This window comes from Lacerta agilis, chromosome 5, assembly GCF_009819535.1.
Source record: "Lacerta agilis isolate rLacAgi1 chromosome 5, rLacAgi1.pri, whole genome shotgun sequence".
NCBI lineage: Eukaryota > Metazoa > Chordata > Lepidosauria > Squamata > Lacertidae > Lacerta > Lacerta agilis.
In genome coordinates, this window is record NC_046316.1 from 39,798,771 (window position 1) to 39,819,462 (window position 20,692).

General features: G+C 41.2%; 1 protein-coding gene across 2 annotated transcripts in view; it reads right to left on the minus strand.

Moving 5' to 3' along the window:
• The window catches only part of DOCK1 (dedicator of cytokinesis 1), a 355,108-nt gene that overhangs the window by 104,923 nt on the left and 229,493 nt on the right, over positions 1-20,692 (minus strand). The window contains exon 30 of one of the 2 annotated variants that reach the window (XM_033149417.1): positions 2,705-2,819. The exons of the other annotated variant lie outside the window; for it this stretch is intronic. Within the exon in view, the coding sequence (XP_033005308.1) occupies positions 2,795-2,819 (25 nt within the window). The 3' untranslated portion in view covers positions 2,705-2,794. Of the gene's footprint in view, positions 1-2,704; positions 2,820-20,692 lie in introns of those variants that run through there. 2 annotated transcript variants of the gene reach the window in all.

The following is a 20,692-nucleotide window of genomic DNA, read 5'->3' on the forward strand; positions in this document are numbered from 1 at the left end:
AGCTGACTCAAAAATGTTTCCTCAAATCCATCTTCTTAATGAAGACTTCCTCCTGCTCAAATAAACTACCAATGATCAGAATGGTAGAACAGGACCATATCACCGATTTTAGGGGGAGTGTTCTCCAGAAAGATGGCCTGAGTTCCCTTGATGGCCTGTCTTCTTCAAAAAGGAAAAGAAAGGAAACAATAGAGTTGTAAAGGACACTGGGTTTATCCCTTTCCCCTTGAATGCTGACGGGTGCACCTTCACAGGCAGTACCTCCACATGTGATGGGAGTGCCCCAAAATCCAACTATTGGACAACAACCATATGAGAAATAGGTAATATAACCAAGCAAGTGCTAGAAATAACCCCAGAATTGGTCTTACTAAACATCTTCCAAGAAAATAATGCCCACAAAGAATCTGAAACTGACACGGGGACAAACAGTAGAAGACACCTTCACCCCAATATGGTTCCCCTTCATCACACACACAGCCCAAGAAGACAATGACAAAAATCTACCGACAGCATACAAATCAATATGGCTAACCTGACCAAAAACACTCACCCACCCCACTCACACAGGAAACCAAAGACCACCACAGCCATCCACAAATGAACAATCACATCCTACACCAACCCTGACCTCTCTCACCACTAAAGGAACACAAGTGAACAACAGAGAACCTGCACAAAAAACACTGACACCAAACCCTACATATATTAAGTAAAATAGAAACATCATCACCCCATCCCACCCATCTCCCCATCCCGCCCACCTCTTTCCCCCTTTTCCTCCTAATGTCTCAACAAACAAAATTGACTTGTAAAAATGTTACATGGAAAAAAATACGAGAGACATTGCACTACCTTTGTAAATCAAGAAAATCTTTAATTAAAAAGGGTTTCCTTTTTTAAAGGGAGTATTTCATAAACAGAGAATCTGTTGATTAAGTTTAGGATGATATTTAAAACAGGTATATGGCAAATAAAAAAGAGGGTACATATTACCTTCTGGCACTAGAGCCAATCATGTCAGTAGCCTGACAAAGGTGTCATGGTACTGGGATAAGGAAAGTAACAGCTTCTATTGCAGGCAATCCTCATTTTGCACGTGGGTTATGTTCCAGACCCCCATGCGCATCACCAGAGCATGAATAAGCATCTTCCTCCTCTTCATGATGTCTTTATGTTTTGGGGACACTTTCAGGTTCAGCACTGGGCATGCGTGTGTGATTGTGCATCATTTGGATGAGCCTAAATTGGTCACTGCCTGCTCAAAGTTCCAGATTTGTGAGCCACTAAAAACCTCTTTGCTTATCTGCACCAGAGTCAAGGTGTTTGGGACTCTTAAAACTGAGAGCAACATCCCTACTGTTATGTACTTAAAGAACTGTACCTAGGAGTCCAGGAGGATTCCTCCTGATATAGCTTCTTTCTAGATTCTATTTTTGGCACAGCAGTGTAGGAACTTTAGCCAGGGGTTAGAATATTTGATTACATGATCGGGAGCCATACCCCACGTCCAATATCTAACCATAGCTGTCAACTTTCCCTTTTTTTACGGGGAATTCCCTTATTCCAGCGCCGTTTCCCATTGCAAAAAAGGGAAAGTTGACAGCTCTGTATCTAACCATTGCAGGAGCCAATATGCCATGGAAGAGCAAGGGTTCATGACCTCATGTCCCCAGAACATGTAAAAGCATTCATATATATTTTACACTTTGCTCAGCTTTCCAGGTCACTGACTTTTAAGGTGACATTGAAGTCATACAACTTCTGCTTGCAAGGTAAAGAATAAGTGAACATGAACCATAGACACTGCATTCACTAGCTTTCCCCCCAATGTCCTTAACTTGACTCTGGGGGTTTGGTATAACAAAGCTTGTATCCAGGGGATCAACTGTTCTTGATTTATTTAATTTATAGCATCATGTTTTGCAGGTCTGATTTAGATTTACTCAGATCACGTTCTTTTTGAGATGTGGCAATCTTTTTTATATGTAAAAAATCTCCCTGCTGGAGTTTAGGAAGTAGATATTCTCCTGATTTAGGGCTCCCCTACCTTTTCCATGGCCCAGTCTTCCTATAACTGTCTCTCAGTGAGTTGTAGAAGCAGTGTTAGAAGCAAATTGCGGCATTCAGTGCTTTTATTATTTCTACATTTTTATTCTACAAGCACAAAAATGAATTCTTGAATGAAAAATCTATATGCTTATGCTTAAAAGAGCACAATAACTTGTGAACTGTCCTTTGCATTAATAACTATCCCCCTTTGTACTACAATATCCTTATCAGGCAAAGAAATGGATGCAGACTGACATTTATTGTGAAAAAATGAATGATGTTTTTATGTGCTGGAGATCCTAAATGCTTACAGCAATCACATCACAGAATTCCATCTGCCTGGAACAGATAATTTTATATCATCTATGTATATCTGTCAAATTGTATAGTATATCTATCGGCAATAAATCTAATCATAAGTACAAAAAAGAAGCCGCTTATATAACCATGAAGATTGGAATTGGATAAAAATTGTGAAAAAATGACTGTATAATCTATATTTTAATTTCCTTTCATTTTCTATATCTTACAGCATTTTCCCCTTTGAAATAAAGCCTAACAGGTGATAAATCACCCACCTTGTTTGGGGCATTAGGAGATTGTAGTGTTATGTTCTGCATGCCTGTTGAAGCTTATATCATTTTGTTTCACAAGTGGGGCATTACAGAGTCTTAAATCATAAAGTTGTCTCTCTTTCTGCTCTGTGGCCACTCCTGTGGCTTTGAAAATCCAATATGAGGAATCATTCTCTATGGTAACTTCTGTAGCTGCAAGCAAAGCAATTTAGAAAACACTTTTTATGGGAGCAGTTTCTACATAGTACTTGTAACAAATTGCTTTGCAGTGACAACATTTACAAAATATGCAGTTTAAGTAATACAAATGGGTTATCAAATTACCATGATGTAAACAGATAGAAAAGTAGTTTCCCATCAACAAATCCATTATAAACTAGTACAAAACAGGATTATTTACCCAGCACCGCTGCATTCCTGCTAATCTGGCACAAAGTTATTACAGCTCAAGCTTTAAATGCAAGACGCTCAAATCTTCTAGCGTAATTTACTAATGTAAAACATGTTGCCTATTTTATAAGGGTAGGAAGATGGAAGAAGTAACTTTGCTGGGGGGGGGGAATGGGAACAGGAGCTCTGTTTATGGAAAGATTGCTCCATTTTTGGTGAACCCTTCCCCTCTTAGTCCCGGTATCACAGCTGAACCCACTGGAGTGCCACTGACCATCAGAAGTGGCTTGCCTTCTTTGACAGAAATAATCTTATCCACTATGGAATAGTCTAATACCCATTTCTTGACAGTGCAAGTACTTCTGTAACAGCTTGCAGTCAGTGGCAATGACATTCTTTAAAAAGAATCATCACAGGTACTTCGTAGATGCATTCCTCCAGACAGAAGGCATTTATCTAGTGTGATTTATGCAAACTTGTCATGGCGCATTTTAAATAAGTTAAAATGGCTTTTATAATTGTGAGAGCAAAATAATTGAAGGCACTGTATCATAATGTCAAGTAACTTTTTTATTATAATCTCCGACCAGAAATCTACAGGTTAAGTAAAGAATTGAAAGCACGACCATTTCATCAGCTCAGCTCCACCTGGTTACTTCCCTTCCTGAACTGTTTCCATTACAGTTGACTGTTCTAAGAACTGCTATTTAATTGAGGATTGGTATCTGAGTTTGTTTCCCTCACTTCCCTTCCCTTCTCTTCTAATCCCTTTTTCTTCTTGTGTTGTGTATTGGAGCTATTGGGCTGAAGAAGGGAATACAAATAATCAAAATAAATAAAATTTGTGTTTGCTGTATATTTTCTCACATTTTCAGGAAATGATGGGGTACCTTTCAAATGGCTGGAACACTTTGTGGAGAACTTCTGAAGTTGGAGAAAATATAATAGCATTGTAAGCTAAAGAACAGCATGGTCTCTGTGAGCCTCATTTTTTAAAATGTTCAGAGATCAGCTAAACACAGACATCATACAGCCTTTATTTAAAATACAGTAACACGAAATGCCTATCATGAGAGGCTCTAAAACGGAAGCAGGGATCTTCTGTTTGTCTCCTAGTGAACTGATTCTTCTACCAGGGAGACAGACACCTTGATTGCAGCTAGAATTGTTTTTAATTTACTAGCCGTTTCAAATCTCCTGAAAAATAGAAGCAATCAGCTCTACTACTCAGTGCAAACAACTCAGATTAATCCTGCAGCTACCCACCTGAAACATTCCTGCCAAGAAGTCTGTGAATGGTAGTGTGAGAAGTGAATACATGGAGCTTTCTGTACATCTCTAGGAAAACCATAAAACTTCCAAGGGTTCCGTACTAAAGATACAAATCAAAAGCGAAGGCCTTAGAGCACTCTGACTTTTTAATGTTTTCCCATTTGGTTATTCCTAATTTCTAAACACCAGATTGTGGAAATGGTTATACCTTCCCAACTGGTTCTGCACCACTGAATACAACCATGCTTTGCCAGGTATCAAACAACAAGGAAGGAGGAGTGTAAAAAAAGTCAATGAATTCCGGTGTGCCGGGCTGCACCCATCAATTGTTGGACTGGTCATGTTGTTGAGATGCCTGATTGTCTTCCAAAGCAACTACTCTATTCCAAACTTAATAATGGAAAGCGTAATGCTGCCAGTCAACAAAAGAGGTTTAAAGACTCCCAAGGCAAATCTTTTAAAATGTAGTATAGACACCGACAACTGGGAAACACTGGCCTGTGACCGCTCCAATTGGAGAACAGCCTTTACCAAAGGTGTCATGGGCTTTGAAGACGTTCCAACTCAGGATGAAAGGAAGAAATATGCTAAGAGGAAAGCACACTTGGTAAACCCTCAGTGTGATCAACTCCCACCTGGAAACCTATGTCCCCACAGTGGAAGGATGTGTGGATCCAGAATTGGCCTCCACAGTAACTTACGGACTCACTGTTAAGACCGTGTTCATGGAAGACCATCTTACTCGGCTACTAGCAATCACCAAATAATAAGATGGTCCATCAATCACACGATTCAGTCTCCCCCAATTGACAGATGCTGCTCTTAATATGCCAGTCCCCCCCCCAGCTGCATCTGCCTTAAATTAGACAGCCATTATTTTTGAAACCAAAAATAACTAAGGTTGCTATCTCCAAATTCTTATGTGACATCTGAATGAATGAATAAATAAATAAATAATATTTCAGCCTGTGGAGAAACCACTTATTGTTTAACATAGGAGTTTACATTATGTTATATTTTGAGTTATAAACACTTAAAAGTTTTGTTTAAATACCTAACCTTGAAATGTAACACGAGGCAAAACTGTCTGATTTAGACTTATGATCCCTGAGGAGATTACAGAAGCCCTGGTTACATTGTTAAGGAGGGCAACCTCTTAGAAAGGCCATGCCTTGGGTATTTACAGGGCTGGTGTAAGAAACTGAACAGCCAAGAGCACACTACCCTACTTCTTACCTTCCCCTTCTTCCTTCCTGACAGCAACCCTGCCTCCCCCTTGGCCTTATCTTCTGCAGCGTAACTTCTTTTTGTTGTTGTTTTGTCACAATGAATTTTATTATAGTTGTTACTTTCAGCCTTTCAGACAAAATGTGTGCATGCCAAATAACCTTTTAGCCTCATAAGGTGTGTGGCCAAGGGTGGAAGAGCTAATAATAATGCAGAGAAAGCTGTTCCATTTAAACGTAACATCTCAAGTGAGTTTTGTTCTCTTGCATCCTTTGAACTAGCTGTGAGTGATATTTCTGTTTCTGCACCACATGTGATCTCCTCAGGAACAACTCAGCAACTACATGCAATTCCCTCCCAGGTGCTTGACAACCCCCTTCCTTTTTCTTTTATTTTTTTTTGCAATCTTAGCTAAAATACTTTGGGGGGGGGGGCGCGGAATATAGACCCAGGCTATGAAACAACAAACAACATAGTCTCTTAACACACTGGCCTAGCTCACAGATCACATTAAACCAAAGTTAAAAGCAAATGATCCTTTAATGCGGACACGCAGAATGCCGATGCTGAAAATTCCTTGCTCTGCTCCTCCACCAATCCTCTTGCTGTCACCATCACCAGGAAATAAGACAGACATCTGAACCTGGGCTCATGGTTTTCTCCCACTAAACAAACCACAATTAGCAAGCCAAGAATAAACCTTGGTTACATGGTTTGTAAAAGAAACTACAAGCATGGGTTTGGAATAATGTCACAATAAGCCAGACTCTGGCTTGATTATCCATGACTTGGCAATAGTAGAGAGAGGAAGCAGAACTTTTCAGCAGTGGGGGCGGATAGAAGTGCATGCCATTGTCTTTGGGGAGGTTTACCCCACCCATATCTGCCTCACCCACCACTGGAATGCAGCACTTGGGTCAAAACAAACAACAGTTTGATTAAACAAATGTTCTGTTTCCTTGCACTTTAACACCTCTTATTTCAAATCAGTCAACTAGATGCTATGAATAACCTGCAAGACTGCGTTGTTTGCTCAACACATACAAATTGCTCTCACCTCCTTGCGATACCGACATATAAAGCAGTACTTAATAGTCTTTGATAAAACAAGACAAACAACACACTTCTTTTGTTCAGTCAGCATCAGTCAATGGCAGCATCTTAAGGTTTGGTTATCCCATTTCACCATTTCTTCCTTTGCTAATTACTGGCATGTGCCCATTTTACAGGCTACTGTTAAGTGCTGATAGCCTGGCCCTTTTAACTTTTTCCTGCGAAACACATTTAGTCTTAAAAATGTAAATGTTACCTTATTCATAATTCATTTTGGGACTACTTGTAGAGAATCACATGGACATTTATAGGGATGAGCACAAGCTTCATCTCATGTTTACCAGTTGCCTTGACAAGGCTCAAAAATAGTATGTGTTAACTGGAAGGAAGATGGTGAGAGCATTTGAATAGCTGCTTTAAGTACTATTTTGGTAAGCAACCATATTATGTTTGCCTCCTTGTATGAATTTGTAATCACGGAAAAACTATGTAATAATTGCTTTGAAAATGGAGTACTTCAAAACAAAGAGCACAATCCTAAGCAGGTAAACTCAGAAGAAAATCAATGGCACTTAATTCTGGAAAGTGGCATAGGATGGCACCCTGAAGGTCACAATTAAAAAAAGGAAGAGTGTAAGACTATTGATGAGGAAGTGGTAAGAGGCAAAAGTCTCAAGTGATAGAAAAAGAATGAAATGGGAGTGAAGCAGAAAACAGTAGGACTAAGCCAGGATGTGTCAGTCTATGGCATATATAATGCCAATGTATGGTGGTCATTTCATTATGCGTTGCATAAGGCATGTAATTAACACACTTCTTTCCAGTACTGTGACAAGAACTATCACCACTGTATTATAGTGCATAGCTGTCAACTTTTCCCTTTTCTTGCGAGGAATCCTATTCGGAATAAGGTAATTTCTTTTTTAAAAAGGGAAAAGTTGACAGTTATGTATAGTGTGGGTGTGGCATCAGATACAGGTTCTTTGGCGTACACTTTGATGTGGGTTCAAACACACACCTTGTAATGCCTTGAAGGTAGCAGTCACATAAGATGGAAACACCCGAGACATGGAAACAGCAACAACCCCGGAGTGTGGAGGATAGAGTAGAATGCCATGGGCTGACTGTAGGTTTACAAAACATGTGTTTGGGAGGTGGTAGGCATAAAAAGTAGAGATGGACTTCTCTAACTTTGCACATTCCATCTTAGTCACATCATTTTTATGTCATCCACATTTAATTCAAAGAAAAAGTCTGATTGGCATTCACATCACTATGTAGAATACCATCTGGTGAACTTAATTCTCAGTGTTTTGGAAAACGTGTTAATTGCAACACACAGTCATGCATGTTAATAACAGCAAACTTGTCAATAGCTTGCCCATTAGCTTGTGAATATTATAGGGCTGAGACAAAATGATGTAGCTGGGGAGACATGGTTAATGTTTTTTTTTTTACCTGCAAGAAGTTCCTCCCTTTTCAGTGATGGGAGGTTGAAGATATAAGAAGAGGAGGAGCGTCCTCTCCCCCTTTCCCTTCCCAGTGCTTGGTATTCCTCCACAATGAGCTTCCTCACAGATCCAATCAGCTGCTGTTTCAGAAGTAATTTTTCATGATAGATAAATATTATTCTGACAAGAAGAGTGCCCAAATCTGTGTGATGCTGCTCGAGGGCCAAATATTCCCAGTTGACATAGGTTATCTAGATCCATGCCAGCATAGATTTTGACAAAGTTCTGGAACTGATGCTGCTTTGGACACTCTGGTCAGTAACTCAATGATTAGCTGGGGATATGAGCTGTAGCTCAGTGGTAGAATATATAGTTTTCACGCAAAAGGTCCCAGGTTCAGTTCCTGATGTATCCAGGTAGGCTGGGAAAAACTTGTGCCTGAAATCCTTCAGAGCTGCTGCCAGCCAATGTCCACAATACTGAGGTAGATGGACCAATTGCCTGAACTGAAAGAAGGTGAATAAACTCAAACTTAATCCAGATAAGATGGAGATAGTGATGGTTGGTGGTTCAGATGTCCTTGGGATAGGTGTTCAACCTGTTGGGGGGGGGGGCTGCACTACTCCTGATGGTGGCCAGGAGTGATTCCTGCCCCCCACTCCAGTTAGGATGGAATCCCAGCTGTGTCCCCTCCTGGGTTGGAAGGATTTGGTCACTGTCACTCATGTCCTAGTAATCTCCAGATTAGACAGTGTTATGTTCTCTGCATGGGGATGCCTTTGAAAGTACTGCTATAACTTTATGAATAAGAACCATTGCAAGTTCTTGTGTTGACTCGACAGACCTAAATGGTCTAGGGCCAGGACATTTAAACAGCCCTTTTGAAAGGAAAAGAAATAATTTGCACTCCAGCCAAGACAACCAGGTATGGCATCATCTGATGTTTTACAACAGCAATTGAAATAGCAAACTAGTTACTAGTTTGCAATGAAAGCGCTATTTCCTCCCCTTTTTCTTTTCTTTACAGCTACATTTTGCTCAGACATTTAAATAAAGAACTACGGTAACATACAGATGCAGTTGACATCAGGAAATTTTCATTTCACCAACTAAAATGATTTCCTATTGTTGACAACATGTTTAAAAGAATATGAAGAAAGGGGCACACAAATGTATCTCCTATTATCATCAATCTGAACAGCTGGAAAGTATCTAACATGTGAATATAGTTGCTTTGTCCAAAACCTTCCCTAAAACTGTCTTCCTTTTCTCTCCTCTATTGAAATCTTACTCAAAGGAAAATAATTTTTTCTTCCAAACTCCTTACATAATCCAAAGAGTGGACTCTTAAAAAATAAATTTAATAATAATAATAATAATAATAATAATAATAATAATAATAATAATAATAATAATAAAGTTTTGAAGCTCTTCACACACAGACAAGGTATAGCCCATTTATGCTATTTGCTAGTCTTCTCTGGATTTGCTTCAAAACCTGAAATATGCTGCCTGTATACTTCTATTTACTGGGATCAAAAGTCTCCTAAGTTGGGCATTATGTGATGTGGAGTCTGCCACTTAGCTCATGTGACAAACAATCCGTATCACATAATGCCCATGCAACTCTTTCAGTCACAGCCCAAACCACTCACATTCCTAAATTGTTTAGCTTAACCTCCACTGATGTCAAGTGCAAAAACATCCTGTCGGTTTTCATGTTCAAAACATAGAGCTGTGGTCACTCTAATAGTGCTATCTTACAAGCTGATCCTCCTACAATATTGTTCCATTTAAGTTTTCAAAGAATAAAGGCATTTGTTTAAAAGCACTCCTGAGTTAGCACTGTGTCCCATGTTAAAATTTACTGCTGCAGAGAGGAAACTTACCTATAAAAATGTTCACTATGAACTGGTAGAAGTTAGGGAAAAAAATTCCAACACCTGAAGCACTTCTGATCAAGCAACATCTCGTGTGAAAACTGATCTCCTACACCAGGGGTCTGCAACCTTTAAGACAAAAAGAGCCACTTGGACCCGTTTCTGAAGGAAAAAAAAGAAACTGGGAGCCGCAAAACCACTGCGACATTTAAAACAAATATAACACTGCATTTTATTTTAAAAAATCCGATTTAAATTTTAAAAATCCGATCTAAATAAAAAAAATCTGATTTAAATAAAAAAATTCCATTTTTTTATTTTTTATTTTTTTAAATCATTTTTATCCACCCTGGGGACCACTACCAGGTCACAGCCTGATCCAAGGTGGGTTGCAACAGCATACAAATATTTGATTTGTTGTTTTTTTTTTTTAAAAAAATGAGTCCTCAACTGCACACTTGTGAATGTTTGTCCCATGTCTAATTGAAGACTGCTGGCTTTTACAATAATCTTAGTGTCTTTTACCCTTAATATTCCAGACCAGAGGCTATGCTCACCTCTTCCAACCTCCTCTCTTGCTAAATAAAGCACAGAATTGCACCAGAGAAGCCTGTGATGTTTGTGCTGACTTGCATACAGGTGGCTGTAGTAGTTCATAGTGTTCAAACCTTTTTAGGGGAGTTCCCTGCCCCCTTAATGACAATGGCGATAGATTTTGCACATGAACACAGATCCAAGTTAGGACTCCTCTCTTCCACGCCAACAAGTGCTTTGTCAAGGCTCCCCTAACACACACTCAGGACAGAGGAAAAACTGCAACCTTTTGGGGCGTCATTCTCCTACCCATGTCTCTGTGAGAACCAGCCCTTTATTCTGCCTCCCGTAGTACATCCTCCCCCTTCAATAAATCATTTCCTTTGGACTTTCGGCCCATCTCCACCCCTATTACTCCTTGCCCTCGCGAAGGAAGCATTTTCACAAGTTTTCTTTTTGGTGGGCTGTCTTTAGGAGACTAAAGAAGTGCTATTGTGGGTCGAGTGACCTAGAACTGGGAGAAAAGAAAGCGCGGGAGAACAAGCCCCTCTTTCAGCCGCCGAGGAGGAATCCCCCGGATCTCCTCCAGCCACAGGCTGCCCAACCAAACCGGGGCAAAGCCAAGGCGCCGCTCTTTGCGCCGTGCATTTGGAGAGGCCACAGCCGGAGAGGCCACAGCCGGAGGGCGCGGTGCAGGCGGCCAACTTGGACTCCCCCTCCCCAGTCCCAGTCCCCCACCCCAAGGGACTCGTTGGGGGGTTGCAAAGCCCCCCGCCCACGGCAGGCAGAGAGCTCGACGGTGGTTTCCTCCCAGCCAGCCCAGCTTTGCGCCCTGGAAGGCGGGGGCGACGTGACTAACCTTGCCTGGTGAGGTCCGGCGGCGGCTCCGCTTGACGCTGCTACGGAAGAACGCACAACTGCCTTTTCCTCCATGCAGCCTTTTTAAGCAGCCATGTCCCTGCTGTGCGTGCTCGGGCTCCTAGGAGCCTCCAAGCCCCCTCGCGACACATGCACCCATTGGCTCCTGAGACGCGGGTCCCAGGCAAGGGTGAGTCCCGGCCTTGCTACGGGGCGGAGAGAGACGCGCGCCCGCGAGAGCGCGGTCTGAGGCTGCGAGCGGAACCAGGAGTGAAGGAGGCAGCGGCAGGGAGACAGGCACAGCTTCCTCGACCATTTTTAAAAGGAGGGCTTCCCCCCTCACCCTCGCCCACCACCCGCCGCCCCTGGCCCAGCCCACAGCTGCCTACCTCGTCGCCTCGATGCACACCTCTGGAGGGAAACTGCTGCTGTCTGCTGCTGCGCCTGCGCTGGCAGAAACGAGGCACGACGCATGAGCAGAGCAGCACAGCAGCAGCACCCTCAGCCTCCGGAGGGCGGGCCGCTGGCCAGCTGGAGAAGTGGACAGGCGTATCCGCCCCGGAGCCGTGGCAAAGGTGTAGAAGAGCCGCATGCGGCTCCGGAGCCGCAGGTTGCAGACCCCCGTCCTACACAAACCAACTCAGCAAAATAATGTTTGAATGAGCCCAAAGCTCAAATAGACAGGGAAGGAGCATACAAAGCAAAACTGCTTTTGTTCTCCGGAGTAGGTATAAAGTACTGTAGCTGGAAGCTCTGCTCTGGAAGCCAATATGTTTGTGTGGTTCCACTAAGCCAGGTGTAGGAAAACTTTTTGGCCTGGTGTACAGCACTTCCCAAATGCCCAACAACTAAGCTGTTGGGCATTTGGGAAGCACTGCAGATATCACTTCCCAAGCGCCCAAGCTTTGACTTAGAATATCTTGTGAAGCTGACCAGCAGAAATTCCCACTGCGCAACACAAGCATGCTGTGTGCAATGAGTTATTGAACTCAAGCCATATCATGTATTGATTTTATAGTACCAATGGTTTAATCTTTCATCTGAGGATGCTGCCTGTGGTCATCTGATACTCTGGACTGTTGACAATAGAAGGAAAAAGGCACAAGGGAGGAACTTCAAGAAAATTGATTAATACATGCACCCTGCTTCTACATGCAACACTGACATATTGAGCAGAACATTTAGCATATCAGACAAAAATACTTCAAACATTAAAAACCAAAAAGGAAACCCAACTCCTTCTACTATTGGCACCCAAAACACCAACTCTTAGCAGCCTTTTCCACATACTACTTAATCAGCCAATTTCTCTGCCAGATTCACTCAATAATCACACACTTCACTGTTTTTGACAGCAAAATCACTTCAGCTGAAATGGAGAGAGATTTGTAATGAGCTGGCCAGTTCAAATGGTGTAAGCACCAATATGCGGTCAATACTTCTAGAGAAACACAGTGCAAACTCCTGGTTCCATTTGCTGCCTGGCTTGAAAATCTTCTCTGCTGGCCAAAGAAGCATAGCAGAAGCTTTTAAAAAAAGAAAAACAAAAAGCATCATGAGGTGGGAAAACCAACCCTTTTCTATTTCTGATCTATTAAGCAACAAACGATACAGAAAACTCATTACTCAAGAGAATGAGAATGCTTGTTTAGAGATTTTCAGGCTGTCTTTTGAATCGGATGGGTCCTATAATCTTTGTTGATCCTTCTTATAATGATTACCTGTCTCTCAGATTGAATTGCAACATAAACTGAATAAATAAAGGAGGGAATTAAACAAGCTATCAAGAAGGAATCTGGTATTAACAGACACATCACATTGCTTTAGCAGGCTGTACAATATTACCTGCCCACAGTGCCTACATGACCCAGAGTCCTACCTACTCTTCAAGAGAATGAAAGAGCTCCACGTTCAAAACAACTATCCAGTGGAACTACTAGAGAAGGAAAGGCTATTAATCCAGAAATATCATTGTTCCAACAGGATGAGAAAGCTAAAAGCCTACTTTTAAAGCAATGATTCCGAGGACTATATGTAGCTATATCAGTTTCATTAAGGTAACCAAATACTTTGATTCCATTGGTATGGACAAACAGTATCTCAAAACATTGTACTCCATTGGTAATATAATTGTTATAGCTATGTTTTCTGAACGCTACTTTCCAGGGTAACAAGTATTTTGCTAACATCTCATTTATCCTCAAAAAACCTCACTGATGCAGGTTAAAGAAACAATTTCCCCCCAAAACCACCAACTGAGCTTCATTTTATTGTATGTGTATATGTGTGTATGTGTATGTACATGTGTGTGTGTGTGTACACACACACAAACAAACAAACTAATTTTGTATAACCACCCATAAGGAAATGTTCTCTGGGTGGCTTACAAAAATTAAATGGTTAAAATAAAATATTTAACATACAAAAGAAAGCAATCAAAACAGCATAAAATTTGATTGAATGATGAATCATAAAATTGAGAAGTCCAGATTATTATTTTTTTAAAAAACTTTTTTTAATAGGCCTCAAGTGAATAAAAAAAGTATTCATCTGGTGATGAAAAATACAAGGAGTACTTGGGAATGGATATGAACTTGAATCATAAGTGGAGCAAGCTGGATATACCTGTATTCAGGAATTAGTAGCTACAACAGAAGGCTGTTGTGTAGCCATGCTGAACACTTGAAATTTGGGCCTACATCTACTCACCCTGATGCTCTTGCAACATAGAACTCGTCTAGTTTAGAAGAAAAAAAGAAAAGTCTGACAGTTCTGCAAGTTCTTGTTTTGTTGTTCAAAATGCTTAAGACATAGAGCAGGTTTAAAGCCTTTTTCCTTTAGCGCCATCATCAGAAAACTCATTTCCTTATGTTCTCTAGTAATATTCTTGGTGCATACAAATGTGAAACACTAGCACCTTTGCCTCTGATATTTCCCAGTCATTTTCACTCCTCATGATCAGCAAAAAAGCAGTCAATATGGCAGTTAGCCAAAGTACTATAGCTTTGGAAGATTAAAACTGATTTGCCCCAAGAGGAGGCAATCTTGCAGTTCATTTTCTTTTGGATATAATTTTCCATCTACTTTCTTAATGGCCTCATAGATGTAAGTATTAAGGAATAAATTTACTTTCACTTAAAAAAAATATGGGCACAGAAAACCTTGCTATTTTATTTCCCCACTAATTTTAACCCCCCCAGCACAATATCCTGTATTTGCAATGAAAATGCATATTATTTTTATTGAAAATCTTAAATTGAGTCTCTTTTCTGAAAGATGGAAGAATGCTTAACCTACTTCGTTGTTAAAATCACAGAGCAAGTCAAATTAGGAGCAACTTGTATTAAAATTACAGCCTCAAGTTATACAGAACTCTTCCTTAAGATCAGGGTGTTCAAATAAAGGATGGGGGGGGGGGGACAACATGAGGTTGGTCGTGATATCTAGCATAGCTTCTTTGTCTATAGAATTTTCCAGTCTTGAGAGGAAAAAATAAAGCACTGGCATACTTAATTAGGTAATTGTTAGAATAATAGAAATGGAAATAATCTCGGCAGTTGTCTAGTCCATCCTCAGGGCAAAATTTGCAATGCAGGATACAACTGCAGCATCCTGGACAGATGGCCTTCTAACCTCTGCTCAAATACCTCCAGTGGAGGAGAGCCTGCCACATCCTGAGGCAGTTTTCTCCATTTGTGAACAGCTCTTACTCTTAAGATGTCTTTTCCTAATCCTTAGCTTCCCGGAAATTTCCACCAACTGGTTCTACTCCGGCCCTCTGGAGCAATGAAGAATAAAACTGGTTCTCCTCCTGTGTGACAGCCTATCAGATATTTTAAAAGCTGCTAACATGTCTCCTCCCTTGATCTTCTCTTCTCCAGGCTAAACATACCAAACTCATTCAACATTCCCCATAGGACTTTGTTTCCAGGCTCCTCACTATCTGGTTCCATTCTTTTGCACACATTCCAGTAGGTCAATTCCCTTCTTAAAATATAGTATCCAGAAATGACCAGTGCATAACTGACTGATGTTTATACAATGTGCCTCTTAATACAGCCTAAAATAGGGCTAAGGCATATGCCAGATACAGGTAGGTAGCTGTGTTGGTCTGCCATAGTCAAAACAAAATAAAAAAATAAAAAAATTCCTTCCAGTAGCACCTTAGAGGCCAACTAATTTTGTTCTTGGTGTGAGCTTTCATGTGCATGCACACTTCAGATACGATGAAACAGAAGTCACCAGACCCTTATTTATAGTGAGAGTGTGGGGAGGGGTATTACTCAGAAGGGTGGTGGGAATGGGTGATTGGCTGATAGGTGTGGAAAACCTGTTGACTGTTAACGACTGCAATTGGTCTTACAGGAAAAAGCAAGGGGTGAGATGGCTAAAAATAGCTTTGTCATGTATAATGAGATAAGAATCCAATGTCTTTGTATCAGTTTGGCTCTGTTGATCTGTTGTTTAACTTCATCAGGCAGATATTTTAAGTTCTAAAAAGGTTTGCTTCAGATCTCTGGGGTGAGAGTCTCTGTCTGTAGAGTTGGAACAGATGTGGCTGTAACGTAGGGCCTGGCTATATACAATGGATTGTTTGGTATGTTTGGGGTGGTAGCTAGAAGCATGTAGATATGTTTCTCGGTCAGTTGGTTTACAGTGTAAGGTTGTGTCTATGTCTCCATCCTGTATTTTTATAGTCGTGTCCAAAAATGTATTTGTTGCATAGATTGGTTCATTCTTAGGTTGATGTAACTATATGCAAGAGTTACTAGCTACTGAGAATCACCATGGAGTTCACTGGAATTTTCTACTGCCCCCACTTCCCACACAGGTATAAGCAAGTAATTTATGGGTCTGGACCTCATCTACCTACACTGCTTTCTTTCTAAACATGCAATCTGACCTGCCATTCTAAGCAACCAGTAGTGTACACTTCAATCTGTGTTTGGTGAGGAGAGGGAAGGAGACAGAAGATTCCCCTATGCAAATTTCTCTTCAACTGATGCAGTTGAATCCAGACTGATGTGTATGTGTGTATATGTGGGAACTCTGCCCATGTTTTCTAATTTCCTCATTTCTATCATCAATACAAGAACCTATTACCAGATAAGAGTATGGTGTTTGGAGTGAAGGAAGATGGTGTGAATAAACTCTGATTATCTTTGTTATCCTGATTTGGAGAACAAATCCTAATATTCTGACAATCTGAATGGTAATAACAGTACTTAATTTCCTGTGCCATGATGCCAAGGATCAGCAACAGTAAATGCTACAAACATCCTTTTTTTTTGTACAATTCCTGTACCGATATAGTGAAAATTGCCCCTGGAAAAACAAGAAAAGTATTGCAGCCACTTTTCAGAAATAGCTACTACCTGATAATGACTTATGATAAACTTTCTGAAGTAGTTCTATTTTAAATTAACACATTTGCCTCTATTTAATTACTTAGTTCACACCATAGCTTTTCTAAGTAACAAACACATCAACACGTTCTTGCTCCTGACACTTGCTATGACAGAGTGGAAAATAGCAACGCTTGCTATGTGACTAACACCAGTTCAATGGCTTGCTTTATATAAAGAACAAGCTCTTGCAAAGATTTACTTAATTCAGAGGTATTCAAGCTGATTTTGCAAAAAACAACAAACAAACAAACAAAACATATTCAGAGGCTTGACATACCAGTTCGGGCTAGCTCCAGGGAGGTTGGGAGTGCATCCCCGAATAGCTCACCATTAACACTCTCTTGTGGTATCCCTATGGTGATCAAAAGCAAAGGCACTTTTCACATCCTCAGTGTTTTTCTTTATTATCTATATCAGGAATGAGGAATGGGAAACCTGTGGCTCACAATATGTTGTTCGACTACAACTCTCATTACCCTGACCGCCGGCCATATTAAAAGGTAAAAAAGGTAAAGGACCCCTGGACGGTTAAGTCCATTCAAAGGCGATTATGGGATGCGGCGCTAATCTCACTTCAGGTTGAGGGAGCTGGCATTTGTCCACAGACAGCTTTCAGGGTCATGTGGCTAGCATGACTAAACCACTTCTGGAACAATGGGACACCGTGACGGAAACCAGAGCGCACGGAAACACCGTTTATCTTCCTGCCACAGTGGTACCTATTTATCTACATGCACTTTGACATGCTTTCAAACTGCTAGGTTGGCAGGAGCTGGAACAGAACAATGGGAGCTCACTCTGCCATGGGGATTCGAACCGCCGACCTTCCGATCATCAAGCCTAAGAGGCTTAGTGGTTTCGACCACAGAGCCACCAGTGTCCCATATTAACTGAGACCGAAAGACATCCAATAACATATGGAGGGCCACAGGATTGCCACACCTAAGCTACTATTTATTTTTGAAAGTGGGTTGTCTTTCCGTTTGTTCTCTCTTAAATTCAGAATCCTCTTGAGATATTATTACCTGACTTTGCATGAGGATTTCCAAGGTGGAGGCAGCAGTTTTTGTTGACTGTCACTTTGAATCGAGATGGAAGAGCGAAACATGATTTTGGTGTGGCTTCACCCAATTTTTGGTGTGATGGGTCCAAACTCAAAAAAGTAAACTCACAAATTAAACTATCAATTTAAAAATCAGTGTTCTTTGGTTTATAAAAAATCCCAGGCCAACCAATATATATAGAACAGTATCAGATAGCTTGTTAATTCCAGTATTGTTAGATTGACTCAGTTGCATGCTGTTTTTCAAGGAGGTGAATATTAACTATGACCCATAAAAATAAGTAACAGTTTCTTATTTTAAATACAAATCCACTCAATAAGACAATATTTCAGGGAAAACATTTCATCTCAGTTCCTCTGCTGAAATTATTTCCTGTATGTTTCAATTATTTACATTAATTTTTAGTAACAAGATAACTGCATTCCTCCACTCTCTAGCATTAAATGTACAGTGAACTAGATTTGCAAGGCAATATTTTCCTGACTTAGGGCTCATCCATACTTCTGCTTGGCCTGCAGGTTTCCCTGGGGAAATCCACTCTTTACAGAACAAATGTAAATCAGGTTTTCCGAGGACAGATGTTTGCCCCAGTTCAGCCATAAAGAGCAGGTTTCCAGGGAAAGTTGTGGGGCAAATGGAAAAGCACTTGGAATCGTGCTTAAAAAGCACAGGACTGTGGAAAATCTCTTGGACCTCTGCTTTCTAGGGACAGGACAAGCAAAGTTTGGGCGACCCCTGAATCTGAATGAAGTGCTGGGCATGTTACAGATGCCCGTCTTCCCAGACAGTATGTTTCTCAAGTTATTTTAGCAAAATATTTCCTGAAATTGTCATCGACTGCCATATAATACAAGTAAGTGGGCCAGAAGAAGCCTCCCTTTGTTAAATGATGTTGAAATCTTTGCTGACTAGGACTAAACAAAAATAGAACAACAGCAATTCATCAGGAAACACTCATATCAAGAACATAGTTTGGATAAAGAGCTCAGATCCCTTAGGAATAAAAATGCTCAGAGATTCTCCTGCCCCACCAATAAAAGTCCAGTTGTCCTGAACCCCTGGCCTACCTGGCAGTAAGTCAAGTCTAAGTCCAGGGATCAAGCCACACGAGCAAAGTCCAAAGGTCAGAAAACGCAGCCCAGGGTCAGTCCAAGTAGCCAAGTCTGAAGTCCAGCAGTCAGGACATAGTCCAGAGTCAAACCTGAAGCACACTCCATGAGCATCCAAGCCAAGCTCCATCAACATGAGCAGTTGAGCAGACACAGCACCTCAGCTCTGCTTCCCTTTCATACTTTGCATGCTGATTGCAGCATCTGGGCTTGATGAGGCACATGACCCTCACCTGTTCTGAGCCAACTCCAGCTGAGGAATAGCACACCTCCTCCCAGAGAGCTAATGAGCCCCACCTGGCCAACTAGGGAGCTGGGCTGTGGGCCCTTACCTGCCTCAGCATCCTAGAGTGCCATGCCTGCTACTACCTATGCCTCAGAGCCCACCTTGTTCATCGGGACAGGGGCCCCTCTGGCTCTGGGTCGTGCTGCTATGGTTCCTGTACACTAACTTCCATCCCCTTGCTATCCTCTATCACCCTGTGAGTACTTTTTTCCCATCCCCTGCTTGCTCCGGTCCTGGCTACACCCCTTGCTGGGGTCCTCTTTTTCCTCTTCCTCCTCCCTGTCATCTTGCCAGTTCATGACACCAGTAGATTTCTCCAAAACCACCACCTTGCTGTTTATTTGTAAATATTCCACAACACAAATACTTCATAATTTAAGCTGCACCCAATTTGCTTATTACCATTTTAGCAGAACAAGCATTGACAATAATAAATAAAAAGAAGTGGAGAATGTGACTAAATAAGATCATCTAGCAGCTGACCCCTCCAGCAATACAGACACAAAAGATCGTATATAAAAAGAAGGGATGTCCATGGGAAGTTCACTGAACTAAAGAGCACTTTAATTTTATAGATCTCATTAGCTTCATAAAATACATTTAACATTCAGAAGGTCTTGAAAATATTATACCTTCCATCAATGTTTGAGAAGAAGTCACTAATGAACACAGAGGCTTCCAACTCCATTTCTGTGATCATTGATTAATTCTCTGCAGAAGCACAAAAATATCAGATTGTGTAGGATGCATTTTATTTAGAAGTCAGTTCCCCCCTTGCTTTTTCAAGTTTTAGAAATGTTCCAGCTGCTGGTTTTTCCTGCAAAGCATATTTTTACTCTCATTTACCCTTTACATTTCAAGTTCAATCTTTACTTTCATTTCTAGTTCAATTAGCAATCGATGCAATCTTGTTATGGGAAACCCTGATGTGTTTTGGAAGCTTGGAGCAGAGATGTTATGTTTTATCCAGCACGTGAGTCACTATTGCTTATTGGGGAGGATGGGAAGGAAGGTAGGCACCATGCAACCACATCAGTGGAGTCAATTTGCTGCACCTACCAGCGTGTTTGCATTGTGCCAGTCTCCCTGCTGCCTTGCCCCTCTCCTTTTCGGTAAGCAACAGCACCGGCTCTGTCCCACCTGGCAAGCTACTTCTGCCTCCATCTTAACATCAGCACTGTTGGGCAAGCTTCCCAGGACAGCTTCTCCATTACTGATTCTCTTCTGCAATATACTATAATGTTCCTAGGAATGTGCTGGGTACATTCTGGGACAAACCTTTTGGCTGCATGGGCCATATCTGTCAGGTGAGTGGGGCTGCTCACCTGGCTATCACTTGGTAGCACAATGACATCGTGTGCAATGTGCTTTGAACTCCTAAAGTCAGGGCTTCAAACACCTTGCAAGCTCCCGCTAAAACAATGAGGGAAATGTTCGTTTTACTGGGAGCTTTTAATCCATAACCCTTCCTGATTCAAGGATGGGTGAGTATCAGAACCTACTGCTGAAAAGGCAGCCTCTCCTCCCCGTGCA